Source organism: Lissotriton helveticus, chromosome 4_1 (assembly GCF_964261635.1).
Source record: "Lissotriton helveticus chromosome 4_1, aLisHel1.1, whole genome shotgun sequence".
NCBI lineage: Eukaryota > Metazoa > Chordata > Amphibia > Caudata > Salamandridae > Lissotriton > Lissotriton helveticus.
The window spans coordinates 1,931,029,985-1,931,056,937 of NC_136063.1; the positions used below are offsets into that span (position 1 = coordinate 1,931,029,985).

The window sequence follows — 26,953 nt, forward strand, 5'->3', positions numbered from 1 at the left end:
ACAAAGTTAGTAGACAGACCCGTAGGCCACAGTTTGTTCCTTACCCACTGTTCCAGGACATGTTCGGTGAACTGACCCTCCACCGGCTCCAGGAAATCTAGAAGGCGTAAATTATTCTTCCTTGAGCGTTCCTCACTGTCATCAACTATTTCCTTGAGGATGCCAGTAACCGTGGTCAGACATGCCATCTGCTGCTTGAGTTGTCACACCTCTATGTTAAAGAATGCAATGTTTTTTCCGCATTGTCCACCTTATCTGCAACTTTTAGCAAATCCTCATGGAGCAGATTCACTTCAATGGACACTCCTATACTTTGTCCTTCTAGCCCTGAAGGGCCTCCAAGACGGCAGCATTCAATGGTTCCCACTGGCTCCCCAGAGAGCACTCCGGTGTAATCAGAGGACCCTGCCTGGTTGTACTGCAAAATGGTGTTACCCTGCAGTTGCCTCTGGGGTCTGTCCTTCCCCACAGCGAACACTACACAATGCTAATTGGGAGCTTCAACCTCTCCCAAAGTACAAGTGAAAAAGCCCTCCTCAGCAAGCTCCAGATCTGGCAGCAAGCCCATGATAGGCGGCAAGAGAGGAAACACTCCGCCAGGACTACCCAATGCACACAAAAAGCAGTCTTCCCAGGGCCTCCACACATGTGAAACACCAGAATCCCTTCCTTTTCAAACTCCCACCAGATAGGGTAATCATCCATGAATGGTGCCCGGGGGAACCAATGAAATTGACCCCCAACGTAAGCAGTACACACGTCCATTGGGGGTCTAGAAGAAGGAGGCGACCCATTCACAGTCCGCAGCCTCAATCCGCTGCCACAGGGGCATGGAGAGCAACAGAGGCCTTGTGATAAAGGAGCACAGGTCTCACCGGAGCAGGGTATCAGTTGTATACAGGCTTCCAAGGCTCCCTCGACTTTGAGACAAACAACAAAGCAGTCTGATCCCAAAAGAGGGCCTCCCAGAGTACAAGCACATTTGAAGTCCAGTTCTCAACCCAGGTTCAGGGCACTTCCAGACCCATTGCTAAATCCTCTGTGGGTTATATGCAGGAGGGGGTGCCTCCACCAACCGATGACCCCTTGCAGTGAGTTCAGTGCTCCCAGCCAATGCCTCACAGATTGGCCTTTGCTGAGCAGTCCCCAGTCCATGCTGGGGGAGAGACCCCCTCCAGCTGATGAGTGCCGGGAAACACGGCCTGTCTAGCCCTGTTGTCCTTGTCCAGAAGGCAGATGCCTGGCCGCCCTGCTCCTTCACAAAATCCAAGAACCTGAGTGGGGCTAGCAGCTGTAATCATGCACCGGTATACGCTTTAACCCAGATTTCTTGACTGGGGAGAATCTTTGAATCAGCCACCAAAGAGTACTCTGTCACATGCCAGACAGTTCGCCCTCCCCCCCCCTCCCCCGGGCCACAGGTGCTGCTGGACCACCAATGTTCACCTCAGCGCGAGGGGGCTCACTTTGGTGCTGTAGGACGTTTCCGTTGGATACAATACAGCTATACAAGCTCTCCTAGGTCTAACCGCCTGGCTCCACCACAAGCCACAAGAGCCTGAGCGGGGAATGTTCAGCATCGGATAAAGTCCCCTGGGACCAGCCTCCACAATGCCAGAATAGGCCAGTAAGGCCACCCCTCCCCTGGGGCCACTCATGCAACAAGGCTGCCAGGTCCCGCTCACTGCAGCCGAAGCTCCCCCAGAGCTCAATGCACTGCCCCAAGGCAGAGTAGCCACCAGGGTGCTCAGGTCTCCGTCCAGTGCTGCAGCAGGGCTTGGGAGGTCGCACAGGGCCCTAAATCTTCTCCAAGCAGCAGTGTGCCCCCAGTGGGCTGGCTCAGTCGCCCCTAGCAATTTAGCATGGCCCCTCTGTCCAACAGAGGTCACAGGCCCATCTGGACCCACAACAACAAGCTAAGCTCCCTCTGGAGACAATATCACCACCTCAGTGAAAGATGTGGCCGGATCAACACCCATAGGCTGCGCCTAACCTGTGAGTGCGCGTCAACCTCCCCTGGGTGCTAAATCACCATTAAGGCCACCCAGTCTTCCCTCAAAGGCAGGGAGAGGCAAGCCCCATATCATGACGGCAGGTTGGCCCCATAGCATCACAGGATTAAGCAATGGGGAGCCGGAGTTTCCTAGAGTTGTGTCCTGTCGGCCACCTTGGTTGGCCACACCCCCAGCTATGCACTTCTAATACACATCACTGCGACACTTAACAATTGATTTAGACTAACCGGATCTGTTTCAAGGGTAGAGCACTCATTACAGCTGTCACAGTCACTGAATGATGATTCTTGCTTCCACCCTCAGTGCAGTGCATCAGCACCTGCATCACCACTTACAGATGGGCTATTATGATGTCAGGTATAACCAAGCTATTTTTCTGAATGCCCACAACATGCCAAAGGTGGGCAACTATTATGCCAGGCATAGTCAAAATGTTGTCCCGAATATCCATAATAGGTCACATATGTGCTACTGTTCTTGTTCGTAACCCTTAGCCAGACAGTTGTGAAGAATGCGTTCAGTATGTCAAGGATGGGTCATTATTACACCGAGGATAGCCAGAGTATTGTCAAGAATGCCAGTAACAAGTCAGATGGGTGCCGCTGTTACATCAGTGATTGAGAAATATTTGTGAAATATGCCACGGTATAAAGACCAATGTTATGTCATGGATAGCATAATGGTGTCAAGAATGCCCATGTATCAAGGATGAGACACTTTTCTGCACAAGATAGCTAGAATGTTGTTAAGCAGGTGTGGACTCTTAAAATCAACATCAAAATATTGATGGCACAAAACACTGAGGATAAAATGTTGAAAATAAAATATTGATAGGTAAGCAAGCCTAGATTTCTATACCTAACTTCACATATATGTACTTTGGAGAAATATATATATATATATATATATATATATATATATATATATATATATATATATATATATATATATATATATATATATATATATATATATATATATATATATATATATATATATAAAAAGTGTGTATATGTGGAGTTAGGAATAGTAAATCTGTACTTCCTATGTGCACTTACTTTTTGATAGTTTATCCTTCAATAGTCTATCCTTGATATTCTTGTACCAAGATATTCTCAGGGTAGACATTCAGCGGAACATCTGTCAGGAACAGGTCTGATATTTCATAGATATGGCATTGATATGACTGGGTTAGCCAAATTTCCACAATATGTCATGGTTACAACATGACAGGATCACCATAAAGCCGCCAGCCCCTGCCATCTCCAACCCTCCCCAAATAGAAACACCCTCCCACCTCCTCAGTTCTCATAATTCCCCTACCGGGAGGCGGTACTTTTCCTACCTGAGAGCTCAGTGTGTATGTGATCCTTCCTTCTTGAACCTGGTCAACTTCCCCAACAATGGGAAAGGCAAGTGGAGTCATGACGAAAGAGCTACTTCCCACTGTTTTCAGCCATGTTGTGACAACCCTTCATGGGGGTTAGGAGATGGTGAGCTACAAAGTAAAACCAAAGGGGATGATGGATGGAGTGTTGAACATTGCAAGCACTCATCCCCAGTCAACTGATCTGTGTTTAATCCATCATCCTTCTTTAGCTCACTCTGCCACCCCAGTCCAGACATGGCCATATGCAAATCAGTCTGACCCTGTGCATCATGGTCCAGCCCGAACTGCCAAACCATGTCTTCCCTGGACTGTAAACAAGCATCCTGGGACCGGTTTCTGGCTAATCAGCTGTCATCAGCCAGGCTAGCTTGAATCCAGTGGCAAAGTGAGCAAGGGACCCACGTCTGGGCGTACCCTGCCAACTTAGGGCGAACAAAGCAAAACCAAAGGGGGTGATGGATGGAGTGTTGAACATTGCAAGCACTCACCCCCAGTCAACTGACGGGGTTTAATCCATCATCATTCTTTAGCTCACTCTGCCACCCCAGTTCAGACATGGCCATATGCAAATCAGTCTGACCCTGTGCCTTATGGGAACAGTCCAGCCCGAACTGTCAAGCCGTGTCATCCCTGGACCGGAAACAAGCATCCTGGGATGCCTCGCCCATCAGATCTCTGCCCCCTGAGCTCTGAGGAGTCCTAGCAACTACATGGAGTCTGCAAGGGGCCGCAGGGAGCATGACACATCCCATGGATAACTGGAGGCAGAGTAAAACAGACATTGGTTAGGCCAATGATACACAGAAAAATAATGGTTACCTTGTATCTCTAATTTGTATTGCTTCAGCTCCTCCTGAGATAAAGGAGCAGGGTACTGGGGGTGGTCTCAGATGCTGTCAGAGGTCTGAGAGAGATGATTTCTCAACCTGATGCCAGGAAAAACTGCTGTTTTGGCAGGGTCTGCCATTCCTTGTTACCGCTGCAAAGACATACTTTGGGCATGAAAGATAGGGGTGTAATTGAAGGCATCCTCTCTCACATGCCAAGCATATGTGTGCATTTGTGTGTACGCACACACACACCGCTCTGCTGCACTTTACCACCAGTCTCTGCAGCAGGGGCGCAGCAGACCAGTCGAGGAATTTCCCGTTTCCTTTTGCCTGGGCTGGAAGAGCTGTGTCCCAAATACCCATGTAAATGAGCTGTCTCTGAGGTGAATACTTTAACATCACATAGAGGGAGACATATGGATTTGCATCAGCCATAACAGAGCTACACTGCATCCAAGTGCCTTGAATTAAATTAAAAATACTATGTATTCTTCTCTAAACATTTGGGGCCTTTCTTTGCCTTCACTATGTTCTGAAGCTGAGATCTCGTTATACTCATGGCCATAATCTCCGGTCAGGCAAGGCAAGGCTAAGATGATCATGAAGACCAGACTTCCCTGGAATAAGCATGGGGCATAATGATCAAAGTACTAGGAACACAACTTTGTAACCACTTGAACCTGGATATAAGGAACACATCAAGTCTACATGTCCACAAAAGAGCCCAGAGTCTCTTAAAATGATTCCTCATCAGGCATTGTCGCCACTTTGAGGAGCCCTTATCCTTCCTCCTTATGAGCTTGCTCAGGACCCCACCCTGGTGGAACTATGGTATAATAAGGGCAGGTATTGTCCGTCACACAACAACTGAAAGTATGTCACTGCGGAATACAAATAAAAATGTGTTGTATACAGCACTTGGCATAGCTGTGGTTGTGTCTGTCTCTGCTTTGTGACATGTGATATGTGAGGCAACACACATTTGGTGACTCTGCCGCTTGGGTTAAGTGTAGAAATGTAAAAACGTAGAATGTAGAGGCACTCACCATTCCTTTTCCTGAAAGTAGTTCTCCGTAGACACTAGCCAATTATCCAATGTGTCTCAAGAATGTAATTTGCCATTCTCCTGCACAGTTTCTATTGGGTGAAGACTACTCCATTGTCAGAGGGAAGTGATCAGGTATACCTCTTGCTAAACATAATCATGAAACTATGGTGCTTGAGAACCAGTGCTAAAGAATAGTATGTTCTGGAATAGGCAGGAAAGAAGGAGAAGTCTGTCTCAAATTATTATCTTGTAATCCCAAAACATAATCAAACCCACCCAATGTTGTGCACTTGATGCTACTTGCCAGTGTCGGTGCTAATCTATAAATCAAGTTCTCCATCACCGAATTGTTTCACCTTCCAGTAACAACAAAGCCTGCCGCAGGTCCAACAGGCATGTACCCAAGGTGTGGAGCACATTGGATTGTATTCCAAGATGGATTAAACATTATTCAGGAGCAAACTTTATTTTGCTATGCTTTTAGCACCCCAGCTTAGACCCTCTGAGTCAATCTTGTTTTTTTCTAAATTAAAGGCTTTGGAGTACTTAACTAAAATTGCCACTCTACCCCTCTTGAGCCAGTGAAATGGACAGAATGGCAAAGAAGTGTATGTTCTCCACGACCAATAAAATGGCAATGGTTTCCTAGAAGATTTGTCTTCTCGCTAAGATAATAGCCAATGAACTTTTCCTCTCGCAATTATATTTCACAGGCCATTAACATTCCAAGTCAAACAATTTAAAGACAATTACACTTATTTGAATCTGTCAAATACTTTTGCCCCACCTGCCTTAAGGAAGCTCACCACACCCAACCACTACCCTGGCCCACACCACATTGCCAGCTTTGCATCTTATCTACATGCATTCCAAACAATAGTAATTACCTAACTACCACCACCCCACACAATTGCACTGCGAGTACAAAACTGCCCACTCCCTAAAGCACGATGTGCCTATTTCCCTAACTTTGCCAAGTAACTAATGTAGTGTGACGCCACTCTATTGTTCATGCTAGTGGTGAGTAAATGCCTGGTTAATGCAAGAGGGGAATTGGCCTTTTCGAGCCCTGCGCATCATCTCAAACCTCTCCTTCTGTGACAGAGTAGGACTTTATTTTCGGGATAAAATGTTGAACCTCTACTCGGATTTTAACTTATCTATGGAAAGTGAATCTCTTTCCAAAATCACCACCCTGTGCTCTCAGCCCAATCAGCTCTCTGAATTTTCCCTCATTTACGTGCAGCAAACCAAGAACTTAATGTTGAGCATTAAATATGGATCTTCGTCTGATCCTGTCTACTTCGAAACACTTCAATTGGCCATGAACTCAATCTCTGACATTGTGCAGATGGTGTTCACCCTCACCCTGCAATTTGGAATATTCCCCACCCCATGGAAGGAAGCAATTATCACTCGGTTACTAAAAAAAAAAACATATGCAGATCTGCCCCATATCCTTGCTGTCAGCTCCTGCCAAGATATTTGAAACGTTTGCTAACCAGGAATTGGTTACATTTATTGAGACTCATGATATCCTTGATACCTCGCAAAATGGTTCAAGAGTGGCCACAGTACGTCCTCAACGTGGCTGCAGACAGTATCCACCAGGGAAGTGAGCCATTCTGTTAATGCTTGATTTGTCTGCAACATTTCACCTTCTCCCCTGTACAGATGATTCAACACCTGCAGCAAGTCAGTGAATGTGGGACCACCCTTAGAGCTCCTCCTCTCTTTCTAACCAATAGGGTACACATTTTCAGCTGTATGGTTTTTAAGGCAGAAGCATTTAGTCTTCCCTGTGGGGTGCACCAAGGCTTCTCCCTATGACGGACTCTTTTTAATGTATATGTTGCCCCGCTGGCTGAATTGGTGTGCACTTTTGGGTTCCAGGTGCTATTCTATGTAAGTGATACCTCGATAATTGTGTCTTTCTCTAACGACCTGACATCTGTGGCTGAGAAGTTTAATCAATGTATGTCCAGCATCAGTAGATGGCTGAAAGACAATGCCTTAAAACTAAATGCAGACAAAACTGAGGTATTGATGTTTGGCACTCAAGAATCCATCTGGCCGGAAGATTGTGGTCCCCTCCCTTCCACACTCCAGTCAAGTCAGGCAAAAGCCTGGGTGTCTTATTCAACAATACCTTAAGTTGTGAAATCAGGCCAGCCGCACCACTAGCACCTGCTTCCTTACTATCAGGACCTTAGACAGATCTTCCCCTGTATTCCTTTGGAACTGCGCCAGTTAGTCATCATCGCATTTGTCACCTCGAGATTGGACTATTGCAACTCATTGTACCTCAACATTAATGCTTCCTGCCTTAATACACTTCAACTCACTCAGAATGTGGGTGCCTGACTTATTCTTAATATTCCCAGGCGCCTCATGTTCAGAGACTTAATTTGTTCCCTTCTCTGACTTACTGTAAGAATGAGGATTACCTTCTAGGCTCTCTGCATGATTGTCTTAGCCCTGCATCAGAAAGGGCCCATGCAACTTAATTCACTCTTCCGCTGGTATTCTCCCAGCAGGCTTCTCAGATTCTCCTTCTGTAAGAAGGTGATGATTCCCAGATTTCGGAGGGCCAGATGGGAAGGCTGCTCCATCTCGGTGGCCGCTGCGAAACTGGGGAATACCTTGGCTGTTCACATTTCTGAAGCTGACTCACTTAAAATGTTTAAAAAACATCTGAAAACATGACTTTTCTCCTCTCAGACCTCTTAGGCGATTTTACCCTGCTACAAACTACCTTCCTTAGCGCTTTGAGACCTTCGAGTATATTGTGCTTTATAAATTCCTTTTAATTTTCCACCAGTATGATTTTAAAGTTCTTTTGGGACTATTGACACTACTTGAAAACCTTCCTGTAATAAATGGACTGTGACATATGATGAGCTAACAGGATGTATCACAATTCTTAGCCTACATGAGCAGTGCTCCAGATGTTTACACAACTCCTTATATAGGGCCTGATTTAAGTCTTGGTCTACCGTATAACGGTCCTATTGTATCCTATTGAGATCGTAATGCGGTGGATGGGATATCCGTCACGTTTATGACTGAGTATTGAGTCTGCCGAGATCTATATAAAGCCCAGTGATTGTGAAAATATTGCAATAAATATCTGGCCAGTTCAAGATTCCCAACGTAAGTCCGTTGTCCAGTGAATTCCCTCATCTGCATTCCACTTCCTTATGCATTTTCCTAATTGTTTCCAGTCATTCTCTCAGCGTGTGGTAACACTATTCCTCCAGCCAAGGTTCAGTACTAGATTCGAACACGAGGGTTATTGATATCTTTGCAGGGCTACAATTGTTATGCCATTCCTCCTGCCCCCGTGCGTCTTGCTGTTCTAAAGGAAAAGAAAGTGCCAGCCATCGAGCTGCTCATGTGTATCTGTGAGTGCTGTAAAGTATCTTTAACGAGGCAGGGAATCTATTTAGGAGTCTTTAAATAATATGGCTTTCGTCACAAAATCAAAACCTCTACATTCCATATTGTCCACAAATAGCACTTTTTGTTGAGTTTTCCTATTGGCCCCCTTCTTGTGTCCTGGACATACAAGTATATTCTTGAATTGGTCAGTGTGGCAAGTCACCGGATATTGACGTTAGGAATAATAGAATGTCACATGGTTGTGGTTGCGTGCCCAAATATATTAATCCCAAAACTGTTTAGGATTGCCTGGTTCTAAATCATTGCCATAATCATTGCTTCAATCAATCTAAAGTCTGATCCTATAATAGTTTGTATATAATTGGCTTCCTTCTTCAATGTGTGCCAGATATGTTAGTGTGGTATGTTTCCTTACAAAATAGTTGACCTTGTTTAGGTGTGTACATATACCATATCAAAGCATTTATAAAGCACTGCAAAGCCATAGGCATTCACGTGTATGCAAAAACGCCCCAGGGCACCGGCCAACCATGAGAAAGCTGTAGTCTTAACAGCCACTGTCTAAAAAGCTTATGTGGTGGTCCTCCTCTTCTATGAGGGTTAGCATGATAGCCTTTGTTACAGGCTGGATTCAGGATTTTCTGGACCAAGGCCAAACGGTGTGGAGTCTATGAGACTCTGTTTCCCCTCTTCGAAGGACCCCAAGGTAGGAGGTGTGTCAATTGCCTTTCAACCCTCTGAGAATGTACATTTTGTTCCTCTTCATGGAGTGTTGAAGCCTTGGTTGATTTTCTGCTATGGAAAAATCCTCCTGAGCAATGGAAATTCATTCATTTTTATAAAGGAATTCCCCACTCTAGTGAAGGAAAGACATCTACCCTCAGTGAATGTGCCAGTGCAATTAAATGGGTGGTTCTTTTGGTCTTCCGGGCAATATGAGATTGCCCAACCATGCATAAAATTTCAGAAGTCGCATCAATTGCATTTTTGAAAGTCCCCAGTAAAGTTCTTTTGAGCTGTGCTGCCTCTCCCGGTGCCTTTTTTCAGTGTGATGCTCTTGGTTCTTTTCCCCGGATGCTTGACATTTATATGAGCTTACTAAGGATGCCCCTATTTTATAGACATAAAACTTTTGAAGTCAAGAGGCTAATCCAAAGTGCACCCATCTTTGAGACAGTGGCTACTGCCATCTCAACCAGGGCTATGAGAGATTGTTGTTGTGTCACAGTATATTTCTAGTGACTGTTTTGTCTGTACTCCGGCAGGGAAGTTGCCTACAGCTGCTCCTTTGTAAAAAGTCCCTCCAGTCTATTATAACTGGGCCATTTTACCACCATCATATCTGTAAAATTCATGGAGCGGGTGCGTATGTTAGTAGATGTTTGTGACATTTGTATGTGCCTGGAGGAGTGCACGGTGGAGTCCATTGAACTTCATGTGCGAATGTCTTTCAAAATAGTGTCTGGCTTGTTGTGATTGCTGCCCAGGTCTAAGTTGGACCTGGAAGCCCAGACATTAACATACCTCCCGTCCTGTGCTTAGGAAGATGTTCTGTGGGCTGAGAAGCGTTCTACTTAAAACTTTAAAAAGCTGCATTGCCTCTGCCAGCTATATCTACTCCTCCCAATTTTCTTGGCTGTGTGCCATGACCCCAGCATGCACTATATTACGTAGTGCCAATCCTCATACAGGACTCGTTTGCACCCACACATGTGAAAGGTGCAGATACTTTGGTCAAGGAATACCATTGGTAATGGGTCACCTTACCAGTACTTCATTTAAAAAAAAAAGAGAATGCTGCACATTACAATACCTGAGAACTGTGAACCAGGGATATGAACTTGGTAGTTGCCATGTCATATCCAGCCTGTGACTAAACCTGGGGCAACACGGAGAGGTAAGTGCAGCTGTGATTTACCTGGACTCAGAGAGTCCTGTCTAGCATTTAAGATGACACTGGATTCCATCTTTCAGGAGGAGATCCCTCCTGCCACTAAAGTACAAAGCCCACCTGAATGACAAAGCCGATAGGATTTCCCATGGGCTACATCTACTTAAGCACAAGATTAGCCCCAGACAATTGTTCAGGAGTCATTTATCCTCATCCTCTTTTGCTGCACTTCGCAATAAAATATTGCTGGCTAAAATTGGGGAAGGTGATTGTGCCCCTGCAACAGAAAGATGTTTCTGCTACACAAATGTAAAGGCCATCAGGTTGAAGGCATCTATTGTATTGATGTTTTTTCTGGAATGTAAGTGACATTGAGCTGGGTTACTTTAGCATGAAGAGGAAAAGTAACTGCAATCACTAGAGCAAGAATAGCGGTCCCACTGCTTAGTGGAAAATTGTTATGACCAGAATAGTGATGATTTTCTTTTTTCACAGATTGCTTTTGCATTTAAAATACGTGATATGCACTAGTAGTGAAATAAAGTATATCTGCCGTACTTACAGTAGCTCTGAAATTTGTTCACAAAGTGAGTTTTTAATTCCTAAACATACGTTCAGTGTTAGTGGTAATGACAACCATTGTTGTCTTGAGCCATACAGTACCATTATAGCCTGCTGCCAAGGCCTACACTGGTTGTTAAAGGTCCTTAATCCTATCTATAAACCCACGCCATGGCCAGAGCGTATAACAAGGGAGAGGGCCTTTAATAATTGGTATAACATGAGGAAGAAAGGCTATCATCCTATTAGAACATTCCTCCTTCCAAGGGTAGAATGTTCTAAATTCGAAAGGGAGAAACAGAAAGATCCACATTGGATTGTTTGAGCATGAGGTCTGTACCAGCCATTATTTGCCCTGAGCCACTCATAATCTTAAATGGAGCATTCAACATTACAGTGCTCTAATTGAGCAATATTATCCAATCTGGAGGGCACTACAAGGTAGGTAATGACAGGGGTGTAGGTCATAGGGTCCAGAGGGATAGCTAATGGCCCTACTCTACTAATCCCTCAACCCACCTGTCTACCGGTCAATATCTACCTGGGAGTGCTGTCCCCTTTGCATAATATTGCTATTGTAAATCAGACTCTAAAGATTTGGGGTGAAATTCATAAAAGTGTTTGTTAGATTGTATGCTATTCATGGGTCTAATTAGATGGAAGTTCGAGGAAGCACAACTTTTTGAGTTTTGATTCTGGTGATGTCCCAGCTATTTTTTCTTATTGAAATGCATTGTAGTGAAAGCCTGGTTTTGAGGCTTACAAAAAGGTACGTATAAAAAAGGGAGATAACAGATTTTGGTCACAATGTAAATCATTTGTTGGTGTGAACATTCTAATTTTAAGAGGTGTTATGAGTTCATGTGACAAATGTTGATCTTCACTTTGGATTTGATGAACCACTCTAGAGAGACAATATTTTTCTCACGTGATTTTCTCATGAAATTATGGTAAGAGCTTTAGAAGCTAAAATGAGCGCACAATTTTCTGTCAAATCAGAAACACCTTCCTCAGCCTTGAGAGGGAGGATATAGGCAGGTAGGCTGACTAAAGCATATACTTACCCAAATAAGTACAAGGCTATCAGTTGATTCCTTAGTGTTCTTGTGCAGCTTCATGACAGAGTTCCAGATCAGGACATAAGTATGCCCAACAATTGGGAACAGGGATCCTGGTCAAAAAGAATATTTCGATAATTATTATTCCGTCAGCGTTTCAGATCCGGAAGATTCTGACCGGTCCGAATCTTCCGGATCTGAAACGCTGACGGAATGCGGCGGGCGAGAGTACAGAAACTTTGAAATTATCGAATTATTCTTTCTGACCACGATCCCCGTTACCCGATTGTTGGGCATACTTATGTCCTGATTTGGAAATCTGTCATGAAGCTGCCTTATGTCCTGATCTGTTTCATTTTGAATTCACACTCCTAGCCTTAATTATTAAGGTTTAACGGATGCTGTGAGATATTTTTTAGGCCTATTGACAGCCATTGGTTCTCCATTTTAATTCTGGCAGTTTTGCCCAATATACCAAGATTGATGCCACTGTGTATATTATGGAGATCCAGTCAGAAAAGAAAGTGGACGCACTTATACTGGAAGTCTTTGTCTTGAAGATGACCCTCTAAGTACCCCTGGGTCAAAACGCCGTTGACACCTGAAAACGTGGCCTAATTAGGAGAGGACACAATTGTTACATTGTGTATTTTTTGGTTATTTGATGTTTTTTTTCTCTACCACTGTTTGTTCAGGCTAGGCCTGTCAATGTTCACAATTTCATCATTGTTCGTGTAACTGTTTGAGCGCCCTTAACATTTTGTTTTTTCTGTGTTTTATTGAATTCGTATTCATAACTATTATTTTTCTAAAATTATGTACATGTTTTTTGTAAAATTAAGTTAGTATAGTCGTTGCTATGTTAATTTTGTCGTAGTCATTACAGGTAGCACTCAGGAACACAAAAAGTATGACGCATGTTCTATAAATTCTCAAATATGGTTTTCATCCATGTCATAGTCAAATCTTGCAGGCTGAGAGAAACGACCTTTCAACAGCACAAGCATTCTGTATTTGATTCACCTGTAGTCTACGGTGGCTTCACTACAGATTTCTTACAAAAAGTCGTTTGCTGAGATTCTATATTTTAGACAGAATTGATCCCATATTGCTGGATGCAAGATGTTCAATTTAAGGGCTTTCATACGGAACAGGCTGCAGTAAATTAGCCTAGAAGTGTTAAAGCAGGTAGTAAACCAGAGGGTTGAAGATATGTCAGGACAGGTATCGATTTTTAGTTATTCATGACATAATATATTTTACAGGGGGAACAACCTTTACAATGCAACTTTTACAACGCACTACCATTACAACAAAACTTTTACAACGCAACATCCATTACAACGCATGTTTTTACAAGGCAACCATTACAACGCATGACACTACAACGCACACCACTACAACGCATGTCATTACAACGCAGTCATTACAACGCATACAATTACAACGCATACCATTACAACACATAGTACCCCTACACTATCCAACATTTACCCTACTGTTGCACCCCCTGGAGTTAGAATAGTAATTTTTACCCCTACACTATCCAACACTTACCCTACTGTTGCACCCCCCAGAGTTAGAATAGTAATTATTACCCCAACACTATCCAATACTTCCCTTACATGCAAAGTAATGTTATGCGTTGTAATGGTATGCGTTGTAAAGGTAGTATGCGATGTAATGGAATGCGTTGTAAAGGTAGTTTTTAAAAATTCGTTGTAAATGCATGCGTTGTAATGGAATGTGTTGTAATGGATGTTGCGTTGTAAAAAATGTGTTGTAAAAGGTAGGCGTTGTAAAAGTATGCGTTGTAACGTCATACATCCATTTTACAGGGCTAAAACACTTAATGAGAGAGATCCTTATCTAAGTCCCACATCCAGTTTTTACATCTGCTTTCTCAGGTTATTCATCTTTTCTATCACTTAATAATGCCTTGATTTTAAAATAGTAACATTTCTATAGCCAAGGTTTTGATCTCATCTTAAAATAAAGGGATTTGTGTTTGACGGATAGTGAGACCTTTTAAATGAGTTTCTATCTAGGAATTTAATTTTTCTTTTTACTTTTTCCACTTCTTGGAGTCAATCAAAATGCAGCACTTTAATGATTTAGAACTGCAAGTATTTACTAGTGAAGTTCTTGTTGTGTTTATTGTCATCTGAAATATATGCAGATTTAATGTGGTTTATTGTGTCATCCAGGTGGGCGAGGGAAGGAGGATTGCTGGATAATAACATGCCCAGAGAATGCTACTTTTCATGAAGTACCAGAAGTTTTTTTAAAGCAGGTGTTATCTTACCTAACTTCAATTCCAAGGTATGGCTCTCCATAAAGCCCTGCAGAGTGCTTTTGCTAATGTGGTGCAACATGCAGGATTCAAGATACTGTGCAATTTAAATATTATAAGTGCCAAGTGCATGTTTTTTAGACACCTGAAACGCTTGTAATGAAATAGAAATGTGCAAATAGTTTCTGCGAATGCAGCAAAGTAATCTAACAAATGCTGTAAATATATACTGTTTACATGGTGTGTACAATGCTTTGCATACTGTAGGAAATATTTCCAAGCATAACGTTGGTCTCTTGTCTAAAGAAGAAACATTTTCCAAGAACTCTTTCATAAGTCCTCATATCTGAGCCAAAAAGCATTTGAACAAAATACAGTGGTAGCAACGCTATAAACAGTTTTCAATGGAAAGGTAGACTATGTCATTTTAAAATAATTTCATTTTTAAAAAGTGATTTTGAAAAGAGTGAAGGTGAGCAAGCTATTGTATAGGAGACTAAAATGATCTAAAGCAAAAATATAACGTGTATACAGTTCTGGCCCTTTAGATTAGAATATTTAGCTGCAATAGTGAACGGAGCTCGTCCAAAGACAACAAAGAGCCATTGAAAGAAAGACTAGAAGAAATACATAGTAGATGCTCACAGAGATGGAAAACTTTGGGAACTGTACTCAATCAAATAACTATGTTCCATAGACAGGGCTGCTGAGGAAGAACCTCTCGTGTGAAGTTTTCAATTGCTTGGTTAAGCGGATTTGAAGCCAAAAAAGCAATTAGTGATGATAAGCATTACAGTCACAGACAATATAGCAAAGAGGTTTCATATCCAGGCTTGCCAGAAGCTTTTCTGGGGCTCTGATCGCAGATGGGATGCAGCGCTTCTCTGGTTATGGCGACACCTACTGGTGGCGAAGTTCACCTGCTTTATTGAGAATATATCCTAAAAGCAGGCGACGTGGATTTAGCAGTGAGGGAGCAGGGACGGGGGCATATAGACTGCACACCCCTCTTGAGACAGCCCTCTTCCTATCGGAAGAAGAGTAACAGCTTGATACACAATGCCAACCTTCTTGAAATCAAGGCAGCCTGGCGGTGCAAGGCACAGAGCGCAACCCATATTTTATTCAATCTAATGTGTTTTTCTGGTAGATAAGGATGGCCTTGCACCAATGAGTTGTGAAAAACTGGAGTTACTTCAATTTTACGAACAAGTAAACTGCTGAAATATGTTTGGTAGAGCTGAGACCATCTTTTATAATCTGTTAGGATGTTAACATAAAATGCCAACGCAGGATTGGGGAGGTGTTATTCTCCAGAATAGATGATATAATGCACCCCTAATGAGATCAAAATTGTAATACCAGTGACACAGTGAATTAAATAAGACTTTTAGAGTCAGTAAAAAGTCAGAAACCATGAAGGTTTATTAAAAGCACAAAGGACATTACAGTAGGCAAAATCGTTAGTCATTCGTTGGCAAATATAGAATAAATGTAGAGCCCAGTTAAACGCAAAAATCAATAGCCAAAACCAAATATGGTCTATCATTAGGCTAATATGTGCAGCAAGAGATTTGTCAAATGTGAGTCTGCTGTCGAAGAATAAGGAAAACAACTCTGAGATACAAACAAAGCAAGACTACAAGGCAAGTCTGGCTATAAGAAGGCACGTCCCTCAGTATGGCGCCCCTCTAAAATGGGCCCTCTTTTAAAAGAAAATACACAGCAAAAATCGTAGTCATCGCGAGGTGAGCAAAATGTTACTTAGGCCTAGCAAATCAAAATACAGAATAAAATGCAACCGTTCCTAGCACCATTCCCTAAATGAATATTATCTCTGTATTACCCTAATGTCGTTGGATGTGACAGTACACATCTAGTTACACACAAACCAATGACTGGCTTATAGAATTTAATATGCCACTGAGTTTGAGTCAGGAAGAATGTCAAAAGTTACATTTGAGATGAACGTTTCCACTAGAGTTCACCAAGCTACCAAGTGCTAAACGTTCGTGTAGGCAAATCTTTATGCTTGTGGAGAGAGAAGAAATGGAAACACAGTCATGTTTAGGATTTAAAATGGAGTCAGGCTTTGTTTAGGCGTAACCGGTCCTCGGAAGCTTGTTTCCGGTCCAGGGAAGGCATGGCTTGGCAGGTCGGGCTGGACTGTTCCCATGAGGCACAGGGTCAGACTGATTTGCATATGGCCATGTCAGAACTGGGGTGGCAGAGTGGACTAAAGAACGGTGATGGATTAAACCCAGATCTGTTGACTGGGTGTGAGTGTTTGATTGGTTCAGTTGCTCCGTCCATCACCACCCCCTTTTGCACCACTTTGTTTAGGCGTAGCTTGGTCAATCTTAGGAAAACACTGTTCTAAAAAGTAAAGAGTGGTGTAATCATTTTTGGTGAAAAATATTAATATCGCTAAGCACACATTCTGTTTTAGAATCCTTTCTCCTTCTGTACTGTAAGAAAATACTGAAAAAGGAGACATGGATGTCAAGGTACCAACATGTAGCACAGATGTCCATTCCCGATTCTGAAGACAAGAATGGACCTCATCTCTAGCCAATACAGAAGCAAATAATTGGTCAAATGACAGCTGTTAGAGAAGGGGGTTTCTGGTTGGCAGAGTTATGCATCCTGTCCAAGCAGGAACCACAATCCTAGTCTGGGTAGGTGAAAACACAACCTAAATTATTCTGTACAAACCCTCTGGTAGGTTGGCACAGAGCAGTCAGGCTTAACTTAAGAGGTGATGTGTAAAGAATTTGTGCAACACTTCATACAGCAACACTGGGAAAACATCACAAAAAGATTCCACACCCGGTTAAAAAAATAGATTCTTATTTTATAAATAAAACAAGACCAAAATACCAAAAATGCATCAAGTAGAAGTTGAGATATGCATTTTTGAATAATAAATGTCAAAATACCGCTCTGAAGCAATAAGCGCCTAAGTGGGTTATTGGGTGGTGCTAGACCATGGTAAAGTAAACATTTCAGACCGACTGCCATGGAGCAGGGGCCTGATACAGGAACCCACTTGGGCTCCCTGTACCAAAGTACCTTGATCCGGGATGCGTCGCCGACAAGGATGCGCCGTGTAGCTGAGGCAATACGTCGGCATCGGGCATCTCAGTGGACAAAATGCATCAATTTTTTCCACTCAACTCCGGTGATGCATCCCTTCCGATTGTGAGTGATGGCTCATGATGCGTTGCGCGACTGTTGCTCCTGCAGTAGGCGATATATCGATGGCAAAGGCGGTGTGCTGGATCTGAGGGCGTTGCACCAGTCTGCTACCCACAACTACGAGGATGTGCTGGTTCCGACTCAAGCAAAGGTGAAGATGTGCCAGCTCTGATGAGGAAGCATGGGTTCTGGATGAAGAAGCAACTTAGTCCGCACTTTCCAAGGGTCCAGGACTGGGGCGGGCACCGCTTGGCATGGCAGACTCACAGCTTGCAGAGTGCAGGTGCAGGAGGTTCAAGTCTTTCATATCCCTGAGACTTGGTAAGCCAGCATTTGAGTCACTCTGGGATACAGGTCCATTCGTTCTCAACAGCAGCTCAGCAAAGCAAGAGCACAGCAAGGCAGAGTTCAGCAAATCAGAAGTCCAGCAGAGTAGTAGCCCTTTCAGAAGCACATCAGCTCTTCTTCCTGGCTGAGTAGTCACAGGTCCAGAAGTGTACTCATTTGGTAGTGCCAGAAGTCCAGTACTTCTATCCAGTGGTTCCTTTGAAGTGAGGGGAACTTCAAAGAAATATTCGAAGTGCATGTAGGTTCTCCCTTCTTGCCCGGACTATGTGGGGACAGGACATAGCCCTTTCTGGGGTATCTAGAACCAGCTCAGGATGGCCCATCTGCATGCAGATGATCACTCAGGCATACCTACCCTTTCTTTGTGTGTGACTGTCTAGATGGAATGCAGGAAGCCAGCTGTCACCTACCAGATGTGTATTCCAGAGACAGGCAAAAGGCACAACATGGCTGAAGTAAGTAAATGCAGCTTTGATTAATTCTAGCAGAGTTTTCCACATTTTTGCCCCTACATTGGAGAAACTTATGTCTCCTTTCCAAAACAACTCAGTTCTTGGGACATTTAAAAGCAGCCCCATTGTTATACCTTAAGGGCCACATTGGGTGAAAGGGAGAGATTGATGTCCTTCAGGGAGTAGCCATTTCAGCCCATCAGACATCTAAACACTAGTTAAGCTTGCTTATGAATTGTGTGTTTGGCAACAGGCAGACAATTTTGGATGCTGGAATTATTTGTTTTTATTACCAACATAACTGGTGCATTGTGGATTAATTGGAGCTGCCGGAACTGGCCGTAAGTAAGCCTTCTGCACCCTCAGTACTTTATTGATGTAATCCAGTGTGTCATTATTAAGGGAAGTTACAACTTTATTTTTATGGGTTTGTTTTATGAAAGGCAGAGTTTGTTTTAGTTGAGATGCAGAAAAATGATAACTGGTGTGGTCGAAATTCCAAACCACCTCCTTCTTTCTAGCTGTTTTAAGATAGGTTGTTGGAATGCTGAATAGATGAGTGGAACGAAGAGCATGCCTGAAGCGTAAGGCCAGAGCCCATTTAGTGGATCACAGTTTTTTCAATGCTTGTTTTAGCTCGGTAGCTGAAATCCACTGGGTTATGTCATCTAGTCTTGTCTCTAGATTAAAGAAATCCCCTTTAATTTCCTTGATACACAGAAAAATATGCATGTCATCAGCATAGGGATCGAACTGCTGCCTTCAAACCCTAATGATGATAAAAATTGCCTTAATGTCAATGTTAGAAAGCATAGGCGATAGCGGTGAACACTGTGATGCGCTGCATTTCACCTGTATTGCAGTGGACACATACGAGCAACTTAAAAGGATTAAACCTCGTTGTGGTCTTATCTGGCACAATAGCGTGGGACCTGAGCCTTGACATTAGGAGGTCTAAGTCCACTGACCTCAGGACACCCCCACGCCGCACGGCCACCAGCTGTAGCGTGTGCGCTTCCTCCCCACTACTGATCTCAGCCTCGCTGAGCCCGCCCCGTCAACCCCGCCCTCCGCCGTATTTCGTGATTGTTTTTTTGGTCTCTGCCTGCTCTTTTCGTTCTGTGCCTCATTCTGTACTGTCTGTCCCCCATATTGTGGTTGATTGCCTGTGCCCATATTGTCTCCCTCTCCCCCCCTGTGCCCCCCGCCCCGCTCCCCACTTCCCGCCGCCTGCGTGAGGACACGCCCCCTTTTCCTTCGGCACCCTCCCCGCGCCCGCCTCCCAGCTGCTCCTCACTCCCTCCCACTTCGTCATAAATGGCGACCGTGCGTACGCGCAGCGTTGACGCGCCGATTGTGCGCCGAAGGCGCGCCAAAGGCAAGCCCGTCTGCGCCTGGACCGCGCCCAGCGCCAGGACCCCTGGCCCCCCCCGTCGATGCAAGACGACCCATCTGAACTACGACGCCGCCACTCTCAACGCACTCAATGCCGGCCGAAACCCCGCCTGCTACCGAGCCACCCCGAGACACACCCATGGACCCTTCACCTGCTGTACCTGCAAGTTCAGCTGCCTCCGAACCTGCCCCGCACCCGCCAAGACAAGCACCAGCAGCAACCACCTCAAGTGCATCCTGCTCAACACCCGATCCGTCCACAGACACGCCGTGGAACTCTGGAACCTCCTCGACGCTACATCACCGGACGTTGCCTTCCTCACGGAAACCTGGATGAACGCCTCCTCTGCACCAAACATCGCCATCGCCATCCCGGACAGGTACAAGATCATCAGGAGGGACCGCATCAACCAGACCGGAGGAGGCATCGCCATCATCCACAAGAACACCATCCGCATCACGACCGACGCCAACGACTCCTTCGCCGCAGCGGAACATCTCCACTTCCAGATTCACACCGACCCTAAGACGACCCTCAGAGGCACCCTCGTCTACAGACCCCCGGGACCATGCACACAATACAGCGAAGACATCACAGACTTCATCAGCCCACACGCCCTCCCCTCCGCTGACTACATCCTCCTTGGGGACCTCAACTTCCACCTGGAGAACAACAAGGACCGCAACACTGTCGCCCTGCTGGAAAACCTCGCCAACCTCGGACTCAAGCAACTGGTCAACACCCCCACCCACTACGCCGGCCACACGCTTGACCCCGTCTTCTCTTCCAGCAAATACATCACCTTCAGCCACGCCACCGGACTCCACTGGACCGACCACAGCTGCGTCCACTTCAGCTTCAAAAGAACCACGACCCACCACCACCCACAACAGGTACCTCACAGGAATTGGAGCAAGATCACCGCGGACCAGCTCACCACCTCCCTCAGCTAGAACCCACCCGCCAACACAACGGACCCCAACGAAGCTGCCCGCAACTTCACACAATGGCTGTCCGCCTGCGCCGACGACCTCGCTCCACTGAAGAACCCTCCCAGCAGACCCAGAAGCAAGAAGGCATCCTGGTTCACCGACGAACTCAAGGACTCCAAGAAGACCTGCCGCACCCTCGAGAAAACCTGGCTCCTCGACCGGACCACCGACAACATGACCGCCCTCAAACACGCTACCCGCAAGCACCACCAGCTCATCCGCACCACCAAGAAGAAATCCCTGAAGGAACGACTGGACAACAATACCCACGACAGCAAGGAACTCTTCAGCATCGTCAAGGAGTTCTCCAACCCCAGCACTGGCACCAACGACATCACTCCGTCACAAGACCTCTGCGACTCCCTTGCCTCGTTCTTCCACCGCAAGATCGCCGACATCCACAACAGCTTCGGCGCACCACCCACACACCCAACCGTCGAACCAACGCCCCACACCGCCACCCTTCGCACCTGGACCACGGTGACCACCGAAGACACAGCCCGCACGATGAACACCATCCACTCCGGATCACCGACCGACCCCTGCCCACACCACGTCTTCAATAAGGCCGACTCCACCATCGCACCCCAACTCCGGAATATCATCAACACCTCCTTCAACACCGCCACCTTCCCGGAGAGCTGGAAGTACGCCGAGCTCAGCGCCCTCCTGAAGAAACCTACAGCGGACCCCGCGGACCTCAAAAACTTCCGCTTCATCTCGCTCCTCCCTTTTCCTGCTAAAGTCATCGAGAAGATCGTCAACAGACAGCTGACCGCCTTCCTCGAGATGAACGGATCCCTCGACCCCTCGCAGTCCGGCTTCAGAGCCAACCACAGCACCGAGACCGCCCTCATCGCAGCGCCTCAGCAACATCGGTATCCAAGAGAAGGCACTGGAGTGGATCATCTCGTTCCTCGCCGGAAGAACACAAAGAGTCCGCCTCCCCCCGTTTCGCTCCGAGGCCACCGAAGTCATCTGCGACGTCCCGCAAGGATCTTCACTCAGCCCCACCCTCTTCAACGTCTACATGAGACCTCTTGCAGCCATCGCACGCCAGCACAACCTCAACATCATCTCTTACGCCGACGACACCCAGCTGATCCTCTCCCTCACCAGAGACCCCGACACCGCCATAACCTGCCTACACGAAGGGATGAAAGACGTCGCCGAGTGGATGAAGGACAGCCGCCTGAAACTGAACTCGGACAAGACGGAAGTCCTCATCCTGGGATCTTCGCCCTCCGCCTGGGACGTCCACTGGTGGCCCCCAGCCCTGGGCACCGCACCCAAGCCAACCGACCACGCACGCAACCTGGGCTTCATCCTGGACTCCTCCCTCTCAATGACCAGACAAGTCAACGCCGTCTCCTCAACGTGCTTCAACACCCTGCGTATGCTTCGCTGGATCCCGACCGACACCAGGAAGACTCGTCCCAGGCACTCGTCACCAGTCGACTGGACTACGGAAACGCCCTCTACGCCGGAACCACAGCGAAGCTACAGAAAAGACTCCAGCGCATCCAGAACGCCTCTGCCCGACTCATCCTGGATGTCCCCCGATGCAGCCACATCTCCAGCCACCTGAGGAACCTGCACTGGCTCCCCGTCGACAAGAGGATCACGTTCTGGCTCCTCAACCACGCACACAAGTCTCTCCACGACCTGGGCCCCAAGTACCTCAACGACCGCCTGACCTTCTACACGCCCACCCGCCAGCTACGGTCCACCAGCCTCGCCCTCGCAGCCGTACCACACATCCGAAGAGCCACCGCCGGAGGAAGATCCTTCTCTTACCTGGCTGCCAAGACATGGAACTCCTTCCCCATCCACCTTCGGCTGACCCAGGACCATCTCGCCTTCAGGAAACAACTCAAGACCTGGCTGTTCGAGCAGTAGCATACCCCTTCCCCCAAGCGCCTTGTGACCCTCCCGGGTGAGTAGTGCGCTATACAAATGGTATGATTGATTGATTGATTGAATGCCACAGACATCTGAAAGTAAAAGCAGGAGGTACATGTTCCCTTCAACTGCAGCAGCTATCACAGCTTCATGCAATACTAATAGCACCATCTCTGTCCCATAGGGATTTTAAATCCTGACTGGAAAGGGTAATAACTGTTTGAGTTTCCAAGAAAGCCCGTAGCAGTGTGTTTGGAAATTTCTCCAGATTTGTGGGAAAGCAAAGATAGACCTGCAATGGAGCAATAATTTTGTATATTGTCAAGCTCTGGGAAGATATTTTATTATTGGTGTCAGGATGGACTGTGTCAGTTGCGCATGGATATTCCCTTTTCATAGGGATTGGTTACTATTCTTGTTGCACATGGTGCAATACAATGTATCATTTCGCTTGCAACTAGCTGCAGCAACTAATCACAGCCAGGGCAAGTGATTTCTAATTTATTTTTAGGTCTCGCTAGAGTCGGCACATGCGCTGCTCTTGCGAGAAATTTAGTAGGGGGTTAAAAGGCCAGCCACCAGGGGGCGTGGCCACGAGCCAAGCATGGTGGTCGAGCTTTGAGCTAGCTCAGTCGTAAGCCCCAAACACTAGCGGTTTATCCTGATTCCCGAACCCTGCGGGAGGTGTACCCAGGCTCCACAGACCCCGTGTACGAGGCGCCTGCTGTGGCGTGTACTGTGGCGACCGAGACCCTTCTGAGGCGTGGGCGCGAAGATCGGCGCTGACAGGGCCTGTCTCCCAGAGGCAGACCACGGCCTGCCGTAGCTGAACTGGCCGGTCGCGGAGGCGCCACCCATCGCCCGGAGCTGAGCCCTGCAGCGGCGGAGAAATGACTGGGGAAGCGCCCGCTACGGCCGGCCATCCCGGGTGGCCGCGGCGGTGAGGACAGCATACCCGGGGCTGGCCCTGCATGCAAGGAGGCGGAGAGTGACTGCGCTCTGTGACACGCCGGCGGAGATCGCATCCCTGTGACCCTGCGGGAGAGCGGAGGTACGGGCTACTGGCCCCCCAACCATTACGGACCACAGAAACCTGTGCTGACCCCCCCCCCCCTGCGAGAGGCCACCATGTAGTGCACCAATACGGGGGGCGCCGCCGAGAGTGGCGCTAGGCGAGAGTACGCCATTTTCACCCGCATCGAGCTCCTTCAGAAGCAGCGGCACCCCCAGGGCAGATACTCGCGGCCAGACTGTGTTGCTCTTGGGCACGCCAGACCACCAATCGACAGTGGGGGTGAGGCACGACGTTACTGGACCCCCCCTCCCCCCAGGGCAAGTTGATGTTGTGACTCTGCAAGGCGCCATAAACCACCGGGGATTCTCATTGGCGTCACCACACCGCTGCTGGTGCACGAAATGAGGTAGTGGGACGCTGAGGGCACCGACCGCCTACACTCCTGCCGGGACACACTGCTAGATACTGGTGACAGGGGAGGCGGCAACACCGACGGACGCTACCCGGTGGCGCTGCAGGAACCGATCAACGGTACTGCCTACATCCTGGGAGCAGAGGATTCTGATACCACACGAGAGTGGCCACGGCCCGGCACGTCTACCTATACTGACTGAGCAGCACCAAAGGACAAACGCCGCTCGTGCCAGCACTGGAGGTGCCAGTGGGGCCTCAACACCTCCACCCTGCAGACGAGAGCCATGGGAAGGAATAGGGCGAAAATGCAAGACCAGGGCGCACACGCAGACCTTCAATCTACTGGCTCCGAGGACCCGCTGGCCTCCTCCAATGTGGAGTTTGTACCACCGACAGGCAAGTGCACACAAGACGCAAAATTGGACCTCATCCTGGCCGAAATCAAGGCGTCTAGGGAGGCGCGCGAGACGCGTATGGAGAGCATGGCAACTGGCTTGTCACTCCTGCGGGCGGACCACAACAAATTAGCCGAGAGGGTGTTGGAGCACAAACTTGCCCTGGACGACCTGATTCCACAGCAGACGGAACACTCCACGAGGATCGAGCAGATTGAGAAACAAGTTAAACTACTCTGGGACAAGATGGAAGATGCAGAGGGGCGGGCGCGCCGCAATAACGTGCGAATCTTAGGAATCCCGGAGCGCAGTGAGGGGAGGAACCCCACGCAATTTTTCGAGGACTGGCTAAAGAAGGTTGTGGGACTCCAAGACCTGACCCCATTGTATAGCGTGGAAAGGGCGCACAGAATGCCAGCGAGACCGCCCAAGCCGGGGGCGCCACCAAGGCCGTTAATAGCACGCCTCCTGCATTACAAAGACAGAGACTCGGTATTGAGAGCAGCGCGAGAAAAGGCACCGCTGAGGTACGAAGATAAAACCGTATCAATTTACCCTGACTTTACCCCGGCGGTACAGAGGGCCAGATCGACGTTCCTGGGGGTGAAGCGGAAACTACGCGATAGGAGCCTGAAATATGCACTCCTATTCCCGGCCCGCCTCAAAATAATGCATGACAACAAATCATACTTCTTCGACACGCCGGAGGAGGCAGCGGAGTAGATGGAGGTGTCCTTGTCGCCAATGAACACGCAGGACCCATTTGCGGATAACCAGAAAGAAGGGCCTTCACGCCAAAGGATGCATAGAAATGCCACAAGTGGGAAGAGCGCAAAAGAATCATCGGCCAGCGGCGGATCGACGTCAGCCCGAGCTGGAGGAACGCTGGAAATTGCCCGGCTGACAGAGGCTGCCCTGGCTGCTCACGATGCAGGCGACTCCTTGGCCGTGAGCGACGGCTCAGACACACGTACAGAAGTATCGGGCTCTGCCACCAGCCTGCAACTCTTTCCCTCCAATCACTGCGCAGGTGGCGCACGACCTTTGATTGCAGCGGTGACAGCCTTGCTTGGTAACATATGAGAATTGCAAGGGAGCATGGGTGGGCCACCGGGGGCAGGGACTCCAACAGCACGGGGCACGCTGTGGTGTCACCAACAGATCCATAGCGGGCGTCGGTGGGACCCACCCCCACACAGCATAGACATGTTCAGGTTTCACCGTCACCCACGTTGGGTGATGAATTTGGACCTCGGGACCTTTTTCCTGGGACCTTGAAGTTGAGGGGTTACAGTTTTTGTCGGCACTGGGAACACTATCCATTACATACACTCTGTTTATAGTATGTGGCTTACTGGCGGAGCGAGATGCAAACCATAATGGGGACCCTTAATGCTTACAAAGTATGCACCTGGAACGTAAGGGGCATGGGATCCGTACACAAAAGACATAGACTGCTGGCACAGCTCAACAGGAGGAAAGTTATGGTGGCATGCCTCCAGGAAACTAATCTCAACAGTGCAGAAGGCACAAAGCTACATAAAAAGTGGAAGGGTCAGTTTTTCGCTACTTCATACTCAGTGTTTTCAAGAGGGGCGGCCATATGGTTGCGGAACTCTGTCCCCTTTAGACTGGTGGAGAAGAGGGTGGACACAGAGGGCAGATACGTGTTCATCCGCGGACTATTGGATGGCTCCCATGTTATGTTATGTTATGTTATAAATCATTTTATAGCGCGCTCTATTACTTGGGAGTATCCTGGCATGGTGGGAAATGGCAGGAGAAGACAGGCGGAGATCCCCTTATATCACAGTTTTAAAAAGATAGGTTTTTAAGTTTTTCTTAAACTGGGCCGCGCACTGGGTGGAGCGCAGATAAAGAGGCAGGGCATTCCAAGTCCGAGCAGCAACCACAGCTATGGACTGACCCCCTCGTCTAGTTCGCTTAAAGCGAGGAAGGGTCAGCTTGAACAGGGAGGACGATCTGAGAGCACGTGTGGGGGCATAGAAGGTAAACCGCTTCTTCAGATATGCAGGTCCCTGGTCATGAGTTGCTCTGAACGATAACATCAGAGATTTAAACAGGATGCGTTGTGGCACTGGCAGCCAGTGGAGGCTACGCATGTGAGAGCGAACGCTCTTCCATCTTGGAACATTAAATAGAAGGTGGACAGCGGCGTTCTGGATCACCTGGAGGCGGTTAACCAGGTAAGCGGGAATGCCGCTAAACAGGGCGTTCGCGTAGTCCAGCCTTGCTAAGATAAGAGCTCGAGCAACCGTCTCCTTTGCTTCTCTAGGCAACAGTGGAAAAAACTTCGTAACATTCTCAGAGTAGCAAAGCATGTCCCGGATAA

The 26,953-nt window shown here is 47.2% G+C and overlaps 1 protein-coding gene across 1 annotated transcript in view; it reads left to right on the forward strand.

The window, feature by feature from the left end:
• Positions 1-26,953, forward strand: part of MCF2 (MCF.2 cell line derived transforming sequence) — a 1,062,111-nt gene that overhangs the window by 256,673 nt on the left and 778,485 nt on the right. The window contains exon 3 of the mRNA XM_078688611.1: positions 14,403-14,517. Coding sequence (XP_078544737.1) covers positions 14,403-14,517 — 115 coding nt within the window. The remainder of the gene's footprint in view (positions 1-14,402; positions 14,518-26,953) is intronic.